Here is a 15002-nt window from a genome sequence, read left to right as displayed (position 1 = left end):
TAACCAACTACTCAAACAATATTACGTTGTGTGTTATGGGAAAAAAAGACATAAGTCAATATGACAGCAATAAGTTGGCTTTACAACAGAGGATTATAAAAAAAAGGGCTAAATCACAACTTGCACCATTTAAGAAGTGCTTACAAAGCAATAATTCCCCTCTTAAAAACTAAAAAGCTCTGTATCCCCCCCCCCCCCATACCTCTCCAGCTCCGGAGACTAGAGTTGTGATTTACACCATTAATATATCAGCAGCTGTGTTTTGCTCGACACAGGCTGCTAGGTGATATTAGGTGTGACTGATCAATAGCACATGTGCATTAAAAACCCATGAGATTCACTGAAACACACCAGTGCCAAAGAACACCCTGCAACTTACTGCTTACTTGGATCCTCTGCAGCTCTTGAAATGCAGCTTCAATACGTTCTAAGCTAAAACAATTGATGGTTTTCTACTCTAAGCGCACTGTACTGCAGACCTGAGAACTGATAGACTTGTGGATCTATAACTCAAACATGTCATTTGTTCAATTGTTAACACTTTACTTAAAGGAAAATTCCACTCAAAAACTATATTTTGGTATTTGTTGCATTAGTCCACTGTTGATATCGTCCCAAAATGTTTTGCATGTCACCAATCAAGTTTTCGAGATATAGAACTTTCAAAATACAGAAAGGCACAATGCTATGGAAGAAACATGGGGAAATAACAGTGGATGTGCATTGATACTTGAAATGGAATTATGGCATTATGGCATTTTGCAGGAATTATCGTGAATAACTCCCAGCTATCAACCAATCAGCATCCAGGATTCAAACAACCTGTTTTAGAATTAAGCAATAAGGCCCGAGGGGGTGTGGTATATGGCCAATATACCACGGCTAATGGCTGTTCTTAAGCACGACGCAACGCGGAGTGCCTGGACACAGCCCTTAGCCATGGTATATTGGCCTTATATCACAAACCCCCGAGGTGCCTTCTTGCTATTATAAACTGGTTACCAACGTAATTAGAGCAGTAAAAATAAATGTTCTCATACCCATGGTATACGGTCTGATATACCATGGCTGTCAGCCAATCATCATCCAGGGCTCGAATCCCCCAGTTTATAATGGCCGTTATAATGGCCATTATAAACTGGGTGATTCGAGTCCTGAATGCTGATGCCACGGGTATGATGACGCAAAACTACTTGTTCACTGTTTTATTTATGTCATTTAGCAGACGCTCTTATCCAGATCGACTTACAGTTAGTGAGTGCACAATTGGTCCAGGGTAGGGGAGGGAATGGCCGACAGGGATGTAGCTCAGTTGGTAGAACATGGCGTTTGCAACGCCAGGGTTGTGGGTTCGATTCCCACGGGGGGCCAGTATGAAAAATTAAATAAAAATAATGTATGCACTCACTAACTGTGAGTCGCTCTGGATAAGAGTGTCAGCTAAATGACTAAAAATGTTTAAAAATATATATATATATTAGGGTAAAAAATTTTTTTTTACTGTTCTAATTAAGTTGATAACCAGTTTATAATAGCAATAAGGCACCTCAGGGGTTTGTGGTACAGTTGAAGTCGGATGTTTACATACACTTAGGTTGGAGTCATTAAAACTTGTTTTTCAACCACTCCACAAATTTCTTGTTAACAAACTATCGTTTTGGCAAGTCGGTTAGGACATCTACTTTGTGCATGACACAAGTCATTTTTCCAACAATTGTTTACAGACAGATTATTTCACTGTATCACAATTCCAGTGGGTCAGAAGTTTACATACATTAAGTTGACTGTGCCTTTAAACAGCTTGGAAAATTCCAGAAAATGATGTCATGGCTTTAGAAGCTTCTGATTGTTATGATTTAACTGGATAGAACCCAAATGCAGACAAGTACACCAAGCCAGAGAAGTTTTAACAGGTTTATTATAATGTTCAATAGTCCAGGTTTCCAATAAATGGGGAAGAGCAAGTCCAGGTTACAGTGAGGGTACAGATCCAGGTCAGGGCAGGTGTGGTACCGTAATGTCCTAGTGTCCGTGGGAAGTCCAAAGGAGAGGTCCGATAGTGGAGAGCAGGATGGTGGTGGCAGGAGTGAAGCGGAGGCAGGAGTCAGGTTCCAAATATCTGTGGCACAGGAGAAAAAGTAAATAAACAGTCCAAAAAACACAAGAGCGAAAACAGACAGGTTGAGTCGGCAGCGAGACTAACATGGTTGTCTTGACTATGATCTGACGATGAGTGGCAAGTTTGACCGGGTCTTAAAGGGCTGAGGTGATTATGGTGAATGAGCTGCAGCTGGAACCCTGACTCCCGCACACCAGACTTCACTCCTGCAATCAAGGACAAACAGAGGGGAGGGGAAGAGCAGAGAGAGAGCTACCTAGCAGCAGTAGGCCTAACAGTACCCCCCCCTCTACGGACGCCACCTGGCGGCCGACAGGGTTTATCGGGATGTAACCGATGAAATTCACGGACCAGAGCAGGATCCACAATGAAGCTCCTGGGCACCCAGGAACGTTCCTCAGGACCATAACCCTCCCAATCCACCAGGTAATGGAAACCACGACCCCGGCGGCGAACATCCAGAAGTCGCCGGACAGTGTAGACAGGACCCCCACCCACGATCCGGGGCGGAGGAGGGGACGAGAGGGCGGGCACAGAGGGCTGACAGACACAGGCTTGATCTGGGATACATGAAAAGTGGAATGAACCCGTAGGGAGGCAGGAAGCTGTAGCTTAACCGCGCAGGGGTTAACAATAGACAGTATCTTGAACGGTCCTATAAAACGCGGCGCCATCTTCTTAGATTCTACTTTCAATGGAAGATCACGTGACTTAAGCCATACCTCTTGACCAGGAGAGTAACCGGGAGCCTGGGACCGGTGACGGTTGGCTTGCCTCTGCATGTATGTCGAAGCTCGGGACAGAGCTACCCTGGCCTTCCTCCAGACCTTGAAGCAGCGGCGCATGTGGGACTGCACCGAGGGTACCGCCAGTTCCCTCTCTTGAGAAGGGAACAGGGGAGGTTGATAACCCAGAGCACACAGAAAGGGAGACAAACCAGAGGAAGCGTTAGTCAAGGTGTTATGAGCATATTCCACCCAGGGGAGCATGGAGCTCCAAGACCCAGGGTTAGACCCTGTGACACAGCGGAGAGCGGTCTCCATCTCCTGGTTCGCTCTCTCGGCTTGCCCGTTGGTCTGGGGGTGATATCCAGAGGACAGGCTGGATGTGATGCCCAAAGCTTTACAGAAAGCTTTCCATACCTGGGAGACAAACTGGGGACCCCTGTCGGAGACAATATCAGTGGGCAGACCATGAGAGCGGAACACATGTTCAACCAAAATATCAGCCGTCTCTCTGGCAGTGGGCAGTTTAGGTAGGGCCAAAAAATGAGCAAACTTAGAAAACGATCAATCACAGTAAGAATGACAGTCTTTCCAGACGAGGGGGAAGTCCAGTGACAAAATCCAAAGCAATGTGGGACCAGGGCCGACTGGGTATTGGCAGAGGTCGTAGATGACCAGCGCTGGCCTGGGTGGAGTTCTTACTTCGTGCACAGACCGTACAAGCAGCAATGAAGGCTCGAGTGTCCGCCTCCATCCTGGGCCACCAGAACTTCCGTCGCACAAAGTCAAGGGTCCGAGTAACTCCAGGGTGACAGGTAAGGGGAGACGAGTGAGCCCACTGAAGTACCTGGGAGCGAACAGACTCAGGGACAAACAACCGGTTAGGAGGACCGCTCCCAGGGTCAGCTTGATGATGTTGAGCCTGTCTAACAATCCCTTCGATGTCACATGTAATGGCCGCAATACTGCAGGTAGGAGGCAAGATGGGTTCAGGGTTACTACCAGTATCAACAGCAGAATGAACACGAGACAGGGCGTCAGGCTTGACGTTGCGTGACCCAGGACGGTAAGACAGAGAAAAATTGAATCTCCCAAAAAATAGTGCCCACCTGGCTTGACGGGGATTGAGCTGCTTAGCTGACTGGATGTATGCCAGATTCTTGTGATCCGTCCAAACGATGAAGGGTTGTTCCGCCCCCTCCAACCAATGCCGCCACTCCTCGAGAGCCAGCTTAACGGCGAGCAGTTCACGATTGCCAACATCATAATTCCTCTCTGCCTGAGAAAGCTTCCGTGAAAGAAAAGCACAGGGATGCAGTTTGTTATCTTCAGGAAAACGTTGTGACAAAACCGCACCTACCCCAGTGTCGGATGCATCCACCTCCACGACAAACTGGCGGTCTGGGTCCGGCTGCATCAGAATGGGAGCCGAGGCGAAGCGATGTTTCAGTTCTTCGAACGCTGATTCGGCCCCTTCATTCCAAGCGAACGGTAGTGAGATGGAGGTGAGAGCGGTGAGTGGTGCCGCAATGCGGCTGTAGTCCTTGATGAACCTCCTGTAGAAGTTCGCAAACCCCAGGAATCGTTGAAGTTGCTTGCGGGTGGAGGGGGCTGGCCAGTCCGTGACTGCAGAGATCTTAGCTGGGTCCATCCGCAACTCCCCCTGAGCGATTATGTAACCCAAAAAAGAGGTCTCAGACACATGAAATTCACATTTCTCCATCTTCACAAATAGTTTGTTCTCCAACAACCTTTGCAACACCTGGCGCACATGTAGTTCATGTTCCTGGGAGGACTCTGAGAAAATCAGGATATCATCCAGATAGACAAAAACAAAACGATTCAACATGTCCCGAAGGACATCATTCACGAGTGCCTGAAAAACAGCAGGGGCATTAGACAAACCAAAAGGCATGACCAGATACTCAAAATGTCCCAAGGGTGTGTTGAAGGCAGTCTTCCATTCATCACCTTTACGAATGCGCACCAGGTGATACGCATTTCGTAGATCAAGTTTCGTAAAGATGGTAGCACCATGAAGGAGGGGAAAAGCAGAATTAATCAAAGGCAGAGAATACTTGTTCTTAATGGTGATATTGTTAAGTCCACGGTAATCAATACAGGGTCTGAGGGTCTTATCCTTCTTAGCAACAAAAAAGAATCCTGCTCCTACAGGTGACGAGGAAGGACGCATAATACCTGCCGCCAAGGAGTCCCGAATGTAGTTTTCCATAGCCTCCGTCTCCGGCCGGGAGAGATTGTACAGGCGACTGCTGGGGAGCGGGGCTCCTGGCTGGAGGTCAATGGCGCAGTCATAAGGCCGGTGAGGAGGAAGAGAAGTAGCTCTGTGTTTGCAGAAAACGGATGCCAGGTCATGATACGCGTCAGGAACAGCAGAAAGATCCATGGACTCCAGTGGAGGTTGAGGCACAGTACTGGCAGGAGTCTGAGCAGAACACAAACAATTCACATGACAAAAAGTGCTCCATGAAACAATGCTACCTGTCACCCAATCAATGTGTGGATTGTGTCTTATGAGCCAGGGGATACCAAGGACCAGGGGGGGTCTGTGGGCAGTCGATAATATGGAATTGAATGTTCTCCTGATGATTTCCCGACACTCTAAGACACACAGGAACAGTCTGATGGGTAATACGGGTCAACAATTGTCCATTTAGACCCTTAGCCTGCAGCGGACAGTCCATAGGAACAGTCTCCAAATCCATCTGTTGAGCCCACTCTCTATCCAAAAAGCTTTCGTCGGCACCAGAGTCAATCAGCGCACTAACCGAGAAATTCTGAGACTGCCACTGGAGGGATGCCTGGAGCAGAATGCGGGGAGAAGAGGAAGAATCCGCTGCTCGGCTCACCAAAACTTCTCCCATTAATGATGAGCCGGGCCTTTTCCCGGACGAACTGGGCAGGAAGGAACGAAATGACCAGCTTCTCCACAATACAGGCAGACCCGAGCCTGAATACGACGTGCACGCTCCTCTGAGGACAACCGTGCACGACCCACCTCCATGGCTTCGGGTTCAGTGCTCCTCGTATCGACTCGGGAAGACACGGCTTTCTCCGTAGGGAAGATGCAGGGAGGAGTTTGTTGATGACAGACACTCCTCTCCCGGCGGCGCTCCCGAATCCGATTATCCAACCTGATAGTGAGTGAAATAAGATTATCCAGCGTAGGCGATTCATCATATGACACCAATTCATCCTTTAAAGTCTCAGACAAAGCATTGATGAACACTCCTTGTAATGCCTCGTCATTCCAACCACTCACTGCTGCTAAAGTCCGAAACTCCACTGCCATCTCCGCCACACTACGAACCCCCTGCCGAAGAGAAAACAACCGTTTCGCAGCCTCCTTGCCTCGTACGGGGTGGTCAAAAACCTTCCTCATCTCCGTGGTGAAGGCCACGTAAACGTTGCAAATGTCCGACTGACTCTCCCAGACCGCGGATCCCCAGGCACGAGCGGAACCGCTAGTAGAGTTGATAAGGTAGGCAATACGGGCTCTTTCTGAGGCGTAGGTGAGGGGCTGTTGTTCAAACACTAACGAGCATTGAGTCAAAAACTCGCCACAGGTTCCCATGTTCCCGTCATAGCGCTCTGGAGCAGGAACAAAAGGCTCTCTGATCTGGGCTGAAGGGGTAGTAAGGGCAGACACTTGATTGGTGAGTAATTGAACCTGATTAAACAGCACCTGACTGTCCTCAGCAATCGTCTTAAACAGGGTATCATGTCGGCCAAGTAAAATGCCCTGATTGGCTATGGCAGTCCAAATTTGAGTGCACTCTGGGGTGGTATCCGAGCTACTGTCTGCTGGGTTCATGTTGGTCAGATCATACTGTTATGATTTAACTGGATAGAACCCAAATGCAGACAAGTACACCAAGCCAGAGAAGTTTTAACAGGTTTATTATAATGTTCAATAGTCCAGGTTTCCAATAAATGGGGAAGAGCAAGTCCAGGTTACAGTGAGGGTACAGATCCAGGTCAGGGCAGGTGTGGTACCGTAATGTCCTAGTGTCCGTGGGGAGTCCAAAGGAGAGGTCCGATAGTGGAGAGCAGGATGGTGGTGGCAGGAGTGAAGCGGAGGCAGGAGTCAGGTTCCAAATATCTGTGGCACAGGAGAAAAAGTAAATAAACAGTCCAAAAAACACAAGAGCGAAAACAGACAGGTTGAGTCGGCAGCGAGACTAACATGGTTGTCTTGACTATGATCTGACGATGAGTGGCAAGTTTGACCGGGTCTTAAAGGGCTGAGGTGATTATGGTGAATGAGCTGCAGCTGGAACCCTGACTCCCGCACACCAGACTTCACTCCTGCAATCAAGGACAAACAGAGGGGAGGGGAAGAGCAGAGAGAGAGCTACCTAGCAGCAGTAGGCCTAACACTGATAGGCTAATTGACATAATTTGAGTCAATTGGAGGTGTACCTGTGGATGTATTTCAGGGCCTACCTTCAAACCCAGTGCCTCTTTGCTTGACACCATGGGAAAATCAAAAGAAATCAGCCAAGACCTCAGAAAAAAATGGTAGACCTCCACAAGTCTGATTCATCCTTGGGAGTAATTTCCAAATGCCTGAAGGTACCACGTTCATCTGTACAATCAATAGTACGCAAGTATAAACACCATGGGACCACGCAGCCGTCATACCGCTCAGGAAGGAGACGCGTTCTGTCTCCTAGAGATGAACGTACTTTGGTGCAAAAAGTGCAAATCAATCCCAGAACAACAGCAAATGACCTTGAGAAGATGCTGGAGGAAACAGGTACAAAAGTATCTATATCCACAGTAAAACAAGTCCTATATCGACATAACCTGAAAGGCCGCTCAGCAAGGAAGAAGCCACTGCTCCAAAACCGCCATAAAAAAGCCAGACTTCGGTTTGCAACTGCACATGGGGACAAAGATCGTACTTTTTGGAGAAATGTCCTCTGGTCTGATGAAACAAAAATAGAACTGTTTGGCCATAATGACCATCGTTATGTTTGGAGGAAAAAGGGGGAGCTTGCAAGCCGAAGAACACCATCCCAAACGTGAAGCACGGGGGTGGCAGCATCATGCTGTGGGGGTTCTTTGCTGCAGGAGGGACTGGTGCACTTCACAAAATAGATGGCATCATGAGGAAGGAAAATTATGTGGATATATTGAAGCAACATCTCAAGACATCAGTCAGGAAATTAAAGCTTGGTCGCAAATGGGTCTTCCAAATGGACAATGACACCAAGCATACTTCCAAAGTTGTGGCAAAATGGCTTAAGGACAACAAAGTCAAGGTATTGGAGTGGCCATCACAAAGCCCTGACCTCAATCCTATAGAACATTTGTGGGCAGAACTGAAAAAGCATGTGTGAGCAAGGAGGCCTACAAACCTGACTCAGTTACACCAGCTCCGTCAGGAGAAATTCACCCAACTTATTGTGGGAAGCTTGTGGAAGGCTACCCGAAACGTTTGACATTACATTTACATTTACATTTTAGTAATTTAGCAGACGCTCTTATCCAGAGCGACTTACAGTTAGTGAGTGCATACATATTTTATTTTTTTCTCATCTAAACCCCCAAGTTAAACAATTTAAAGGCAATGCTACCAAATACTAATTGAGTGTATGTAAACTTCTGACCCACTGGGAATGTGATGAAATAAATAAAATATGAAATAAATCATTCTCTCTACTATTATTCTGACACTTCACATTCTTAAAATAAAGTGGTGATCCTAACTGACCTAAGACAGGGATTTTTTACTAGGATTAAATGTCAGGAATTGTGAAAAACTGAGTTTAAATGTATTTGGCTAAGGTGTATGTAAACTTCTGACTTCAACTGTATATGGCCAACATACCACAGCTAAAGGCTGTATCCAGGCACTCCGCGTTGCGTCATGCATAAGAACAGCCCTTAGCCGTGGTATATTGGCCATATTGGCCATATATACCACACCTCCTTGGGCCTTATTGCTTAATTATACCTGCAGGCTTTAACTAAGTAAGTAGCCTTGCACGAGCGAGCTGAAATGGCTCATAGGAGCAGGAGCCTCTCCTGTTTCTGTATCATGAGGCAGCTTGATGTACAAGTAATCAAATCAAATCAAATTGTATTTGTCACATGCGCCGAATACAACAGGTGTAGACCTTACCGTGAAATGCTTACTTACAAGCCCTTAACCAACAATTCAGTTTTAAGAAAATAGAGTTAAGAAAATATTTACTAATTAAACAAACAATAAAAAAAAACAGGTAAAACAGTAAAATAACAATAATGAGGCTATACACAGGGGGTACCGGGACTGAGTCAATGTGTGGGGGTACAGGTTAGTCCAGGTAACTTGTACATGTAGGTAAGGGTAAAGTAACTATGCATAGATAATAAACAGCAAGTAGTAGTAGTGTAAAAACAAAGGCGGGGATGCTAGTCTATCGCAGGGCCTTACCCCCAATCTCTTTAATGCTGAGTGCCCATCAGAAATGCATCAAGTCCCATTTTTACAGTCTTTGTTATCACTTGGCCGGGGATCGAAGTCCTAACCTTCCAATCTCAGGGCGGACACTCTAACCACAAGCCACTGAGTTGGTTGAGGCTTTAATAACTAAAGTGTTACCAATTATTCAGCTCACTACCTTTTACCATCATTTCTGGATATTGGGCAATGTGCCACACGTTTTGATGGTTTCCATGAGTAATCATTAGTCTTGACAATAGATCTACTCATGTTGCCTTTCCTGTTTTCCCCTTTAACTTTGTACAGCGAATTCAGATCATTATGATTCAGAGTGAATAATGTTTTCCTCACACACTTTGCTATGTCCTATCCTTACTAGGCTCAAAGGGCCTTTGGTTGGCCACTTTAGAATTGGCCAGCTCAGCTATTTTGGAAAGGCCCCGTCTCACATTTCCTTACAGAGATTCCTTAGCATTGCTCAAGGCAAAGCTGTACTGAAAATTCCCAGATATACTTTATCTTCAAAGAATTCATTACATCACCTTGTTGGTAGCCCTGTCCAGTCCTGTCATCACGTATACGGGTTGAAAATGGCAGATTTTGTCATTGTTAAGCGCCTAAATTGGAACACAGTGGCTGTACAGTAACATGCTATACATGACGTCAGAGCTCAGGTTGTCTGCATCACAGCGCTGTATGGGTTTTGACTGACAAATGTTATAAACTTGAGCACCGCACGCGACAAGAAGATGCCCCCATCCCTCCTGCTAATTGGGCTCTTTTTGCACATTTGTTTTTGCCTGTGAGGGAAATGCTGTAAATTGAGAGAAGTCGATGTGTTCTGAAAGATGAGACATTGAGGATTATAATAAATACATATTTAATGTCATACAAGCAAACCACACACCCGTGAGTCCAAATGTGCACTTCACGTTTCCATATTTGAAAACTCATGTAATTTACAGTATCAACGTTTATGATCGCTATGTTTGATCCACAGTTAAAAGGATGACATGCGCTATACCCTGGGTTGTCCTGAACAGAATGAGCCTATGTTTGTCGTGTTACATGCGTATTGTGAAGACGATTAGCAGCTGAACACGGACTTGAATGCACTCATGCCATGACTCCATTCTATTCGCACCAAAATCTGTCTGATGTGCCTTTTGAAAGCCTAACACTGTAAGATCATATTTTATAACTTGTTAGCCAACTTTATAATCATGTTGGTAAGAGAATAAGCTTTCAAATCAAATGATGCCCACCTGACCCAGTTTACAATTTATAATGGAACGTTTTTGGATTGCGTAAAGAACAGTAAGTGTGTGATGGAGGGAACACAGGGCTGTGTTCCTAACAAAGCTAGGTGAGTTAAAAAACATCAGTTGAAGGCTCTTTCCTTGAGTCATAAAAGTGCATTGAAATGACTTAGGAACTGTGCACAGTTTGGAGAGGTGTGTGGCCACTTGGAGACACCAGTTAGACCTCTCACTCAAACCCTTGTAATCGTTTTTTCTTATCTTGCACCTACTCCAAAATGTCAATGAATATTCTTATTATGTTACTGAATGTATCCGGAGCATTTTAAGATTTAGGTTTTGCCAAATGCTGTGAAATGTACAGTAAATGTAAAATGTACATAAAATCAACAGTGTAATGTTTGGATTCAGTCTTGTGTCAGGTAAACTGGTGTGTCTTAACCTTTGGTCTGATAATTTCCCCATAATCTCCAAAGTGTTTTTTTTCAATTGCTACCATGGTCATGCATTTTTATTGAAATTCTGTTAGAAACATTTGAATTCTGCCCAATTTCCACAAGTGTAAGGGGTTAACCATATGAAAACATCACCACAACTTTGTTGGTATGAGGGGCTGAAATTAGACTAGGGACAACTACAACTATGTAAAAATATATTTAATTTCAAAGCAAAATACAAAATGGTGTTGAAAAGGCTACCAAATAGTCTCATTTATGACTATGTTCCTCTATAATCACATCCAAAATCACATTTCACCAAACCAGCATTATGAGAGGAGCATTCTTTTCTCACACAAACACATTCCTGAAACTCATCTTTTTGACAGTCTTTTTCCGAAGTTCGAAGGCATTCTGGCCTATGTCTCGGTCTATGTAGGATTAGGTGTAATAGCTGGAGTTTTTTCCCTGAGGTGCGGACTTGAACTCAACAATCCTTGGAGTTTGAGAGTTGTCTATCTTCGGCTCATTCGTAGTGCACGGGTTGTATGCATTTTCAGACAACCCCGACCATCTTTCCCCTGCAAAAACAAATGTCATGTTAGGTCAATGTTTTTCATTAACATCAGAATTGATTTCTGGAAAATTCTGAAGCGGGAAACATCTGTGACCAACATATGAATACTACATGCATCTTTGTCTTTGGCTTAAATCCATGCTTATTCTCCCTAGTGGATTATACAAATAGTTTAGTGAAATCTAATGTCATTGATATCAACAAACCCTTCCTCTGTTTTTCCTTTAAAGGATATCTAAGCAGACTGAAAATGATATTAATAAATACATGATGTCCCAACAGGGATCATTTTCCATTTTCGGTGTTCTCTCTCAAGAAGATGTTTGACAGATTTGAGCATGTTTGATTGATACCCATTATGATGAAACTTCAAGTAACATGGCAAGAAAGTATTTTGTTATAGGCCTAGTATTGTTTTTTATGCCATATTATCATTGTGAAATTACTATTTTTGGAAAGGATATTGAATGCACTGAAACAGTAGACTATAATAATATGATGCAATACTAGCTGTCAAAGGCGACACACGCCCACTACAGAACCATAGGCAACTGCCTGTCTACTATGTAAAATACGTTTTATATATTTTAAATGTATACTTGACATAGCACTGTCATGCACGCGTACCCCTTTCCGCTGGTTGCTCAAGCAAAAGGTGCAGATAGTTCTGGGTTGCTTCCCCTCGCCATCTCCTTGCACGCGATACACTGCACTCAAGCACGGCTGCCCATCCTCGCGCCCGTCGCCAAGGACCAGAATGTTGGCCAAGTGCGAGATGTAGCTGGACGCCAGCCGGAGCGTTTCAATTTTGGAGAGCTTTCTGTCCACCGGCTCTGTGGGTATGAGTGTCCGGAGCGCGGTGAAGGCGGTGTTGACGCTCTGGGTCCGGTCTCGCTCCCTGGCGTTGGCTGTGTTGCGCTGTTTGACCACAACAACCCCACCGACTCCCACCACGCGGGAAAGCTGCCGATAAGTATTCTCTGAAGAGGCACAGCATCCATAGCTCTGGTCCGAGCTGCCGTCGCTCTCGCTTCGGTTCCCCTCGTCGTCCGACATCATGTTGAAGTCAGGAGGATATGAGGAGAAGGGGTAAGTTGCCACCGGCCGAAGCATGGTAAAGGCCATGATAAACTAAATGATAATGAAACTAGTCCCTAGAGAAGCCAACAGTTTAATTTGTGGGCATGGACAGCCGTGGAGACCAGAACGTGCATAAGAATTCCCCCGCGAATAGGAAAAAATTGTTTTGACATATCCCCATAGGATGGTGTGGCCGGATGGTCAACAGTGAGTGTGTCTAAACGTGCTTGAGTGAGTTCTTATAGCCTACTGCAGCTCCTCAGCAGAAGGGGAGGGGTTGTTCAGGAAAACCAATCTGTCCAAAATAATCAATTTCCCTCCAAAATTATATTATAGACTATAAACAACTTTTGTTTATTTTAATAGGTCAGTAGCATTTGCGTAAATTAAAGCATAATTTGCATGATATGGTGGAGCTTCAATTATTTATTTAATTCCCTTTTAACACTATTTGACACTGGAGGCTGCTATGGCCAATTAATTATGTACCACAATCACAAAAATAGCTATTGTTATGAGAAAAACCACTTGTCCAACATTGCACTAATTTAAATTGGCCTAATACCATTGTTGCATATTCAAAATATGTCATTAGTGTGATTATGCATAAGAATGTGAGGCGTGGCACTCAAACCAAATCATTTATATAAAAAAATATGGTGAGGTTTCAGTCAACAAGGACCTTCATCAGAAATGAAAAGGTGTGTGCACTTACACAAAACTACTACAAAGCAAACAAGCTGAAACCACAACAAATGGTTTATTATGTAGGCCCATGTAGACATATTACAGTTTATTATCATGTAATCAAACTAAAGTAGGTCTAGGATTATTGACAAGGGGGTTCTAAACTCTATCTCCTCTTAGAAATAATAATACTTTACTTAAAGCATCCAGGTATGATATAACTTTATAACATTATAATGTCTTATAACAAGGCATATATTATGTCTCTCTATGTGTATTAGTCTAAAGCCCCTGTGACAGATTCTGTCCTCAGAGGCCAATCTAACAGTGGCGCAACGGTGAGCCCTGGTAAGTTTGTCTAATGGGTTAAGTGAGCTGGGTAAATAAACAGGCTGCAGATGCTGGAGGTGATCAAGCCCTCCACTTTCTCTGACAGCGTCCCAAATGGCACCCTATTCCTTATATAGTGCACACTACTTTTGATGGCCCTGGTCAAAAGTAGTGCACTATAAAGGGAATAGGGTGCTGTTTGGGATGGACCCACTGAGTGCAGAAAAGCAAATGGCTTCCAGATTATCTGGTGTGTGCCATCAAAGGGCCTGTTTGGCTTGCTTTCACAAACACAACCTCTGACACATCGAGCCACCGGCAGACCCTGCTGGCTTTGGCACTAGTTCAGCTGCACCAACAATGGCGACCTGCAGAAGACCCGGTGCCCACTCATAAACTGGGACACCGCAAGCCAAGGTTATTTTTACTGCTCCTCAGCCGGCAAGCAACACGACCCCTTACTCACTTTCCTTCACCTCACAGTTTGGAACCCTAAATACTTTGCCCCCCTCCTCCCCTCCACACCAAGGAATGCCACTAAAAACTTGTTGAGGTGATTAACTAAGGGATAGTTAGTTTGCAGTCACAGTGTGCTTCAAAGGGTTATTTGTAGGTGTACAATGAGAAGGTGGTATTTGAATGCAATATATAGACTATGGTGCAAAAAGTAATTGGTCATTTTTTAGGACAGAAAAATAAGAAATAAACAACAACATTTACAAGAAACCACGAGTTGTGACCAAGAGAACATTTTTAAGGAATGTCTGTATAGGCAGGCAGCTGAGCAGTGTGTCACAACAGGCCTGACAAATATCTCCCTTTAGGACAATACACCATCTCCTCCTGACTGTTTTGTCTCTTGGACAACTCCTGCACTGTTTTGAGTGATGTTATGGTGACCACATCGTGAGTCAGACCCAATACTGTAACAGAGCCAGCAGAGCGCTGCCATGTTGACTGCTGTGTTAGATACTCTCTGTGGTCAGGCGTGTTGACTCATGGACGCCGCGGCGAAAAGCTGAAACCCCGACCCAGAGCAGCTCTAGCCTGGTCCCAGATCTGTTTGTGCTATCTTGCCAACTCCTATGGTCATGAAGTCATCCCACACTCTTAGATAAAAAGGTGCTATCTAGAACCTAAAAGGGTTCTTTGGCTGTCATCGTAGGAGAACCCTTTGAAAACGTTTTGCTTTCAGGTAGAACCCTTTTGGTTCCAGGTAGAACCATTTTGGGTTCTATGTAGAACCCTTTCCACAGAGGGTTCTACTTGGAACCCAAATGGGTTCTACCTGGAACCAAAAAGGGTTCTCTAATGGGGATAGCTAAAGAACCCTT

General features: G+C 44.9%; 1 protein-coding gene across 1 annotated transcript; it reads right to left on the bottom strand.

The window, feature by feature from the left end:
* Nucleotides 1-11198: 11198 nt before the first annotated feature.
* LOC121578004 (transcription factor 15) lies at nucleotides 11199-12873 on the bottom strand. Its single transcript, XM_041892041.2, has 2 exons — nucleotides 12199-12873; nucleotides 11199-11575 (listed from the first exon to the last, which is right to left on the bottom strand). Exons 1-2 carry the CDS (start codon nucleotides 12694-12696, stop codon nucleotides 11510-11512), a joined length of 564 nt encoding a protein of 187 aa, XP_041747975.1. The 5' UTR covers nucleotides 12697-12873; the 3' UTR covers nucleotides 11199-11509.
* Nucleotides 12874-15002: the final 2129 nt, after the last annotated feature.

This window comes from Coregonus clupeaformis, chromosome 12 (genome assembly GCF_020615455.1).
Source record: "Coregonus clupeaformis isolate EN_2021a chromosome 12, ASM2061545v1, whole genome shotgun sequence".
Lineage (NCBI taxonomy): Eukaryota > Metazoa > Chordata > Actinopteri > Salmoniformes > Salmonidae > Coregonus > Coregonus clupeaformis.
The sequence above is the reverse complement of the archived record's forward strand: the minus strand, read 5'-3'. Positions and strand labels throughout refer to the sequence as shown.

Bases quoted from the DNA above. Each gene is read 5' to 3' on its own strand.
- LOC121578004 (XM_041892041.2), bottom strand. From the start codon at position 12,696: ATGGCCTTTACCATGCTTCGGCCGGTGGCAACTTACCCCTTCTCCTCA. The intron at 11,576-12,198 runs GTACGCGTGCAT...TTGTTTTTGCAG, and splicing joins TGAGCAACCAGCGGAAAGGG to GGGAAAGATGGTCGGGGTTG.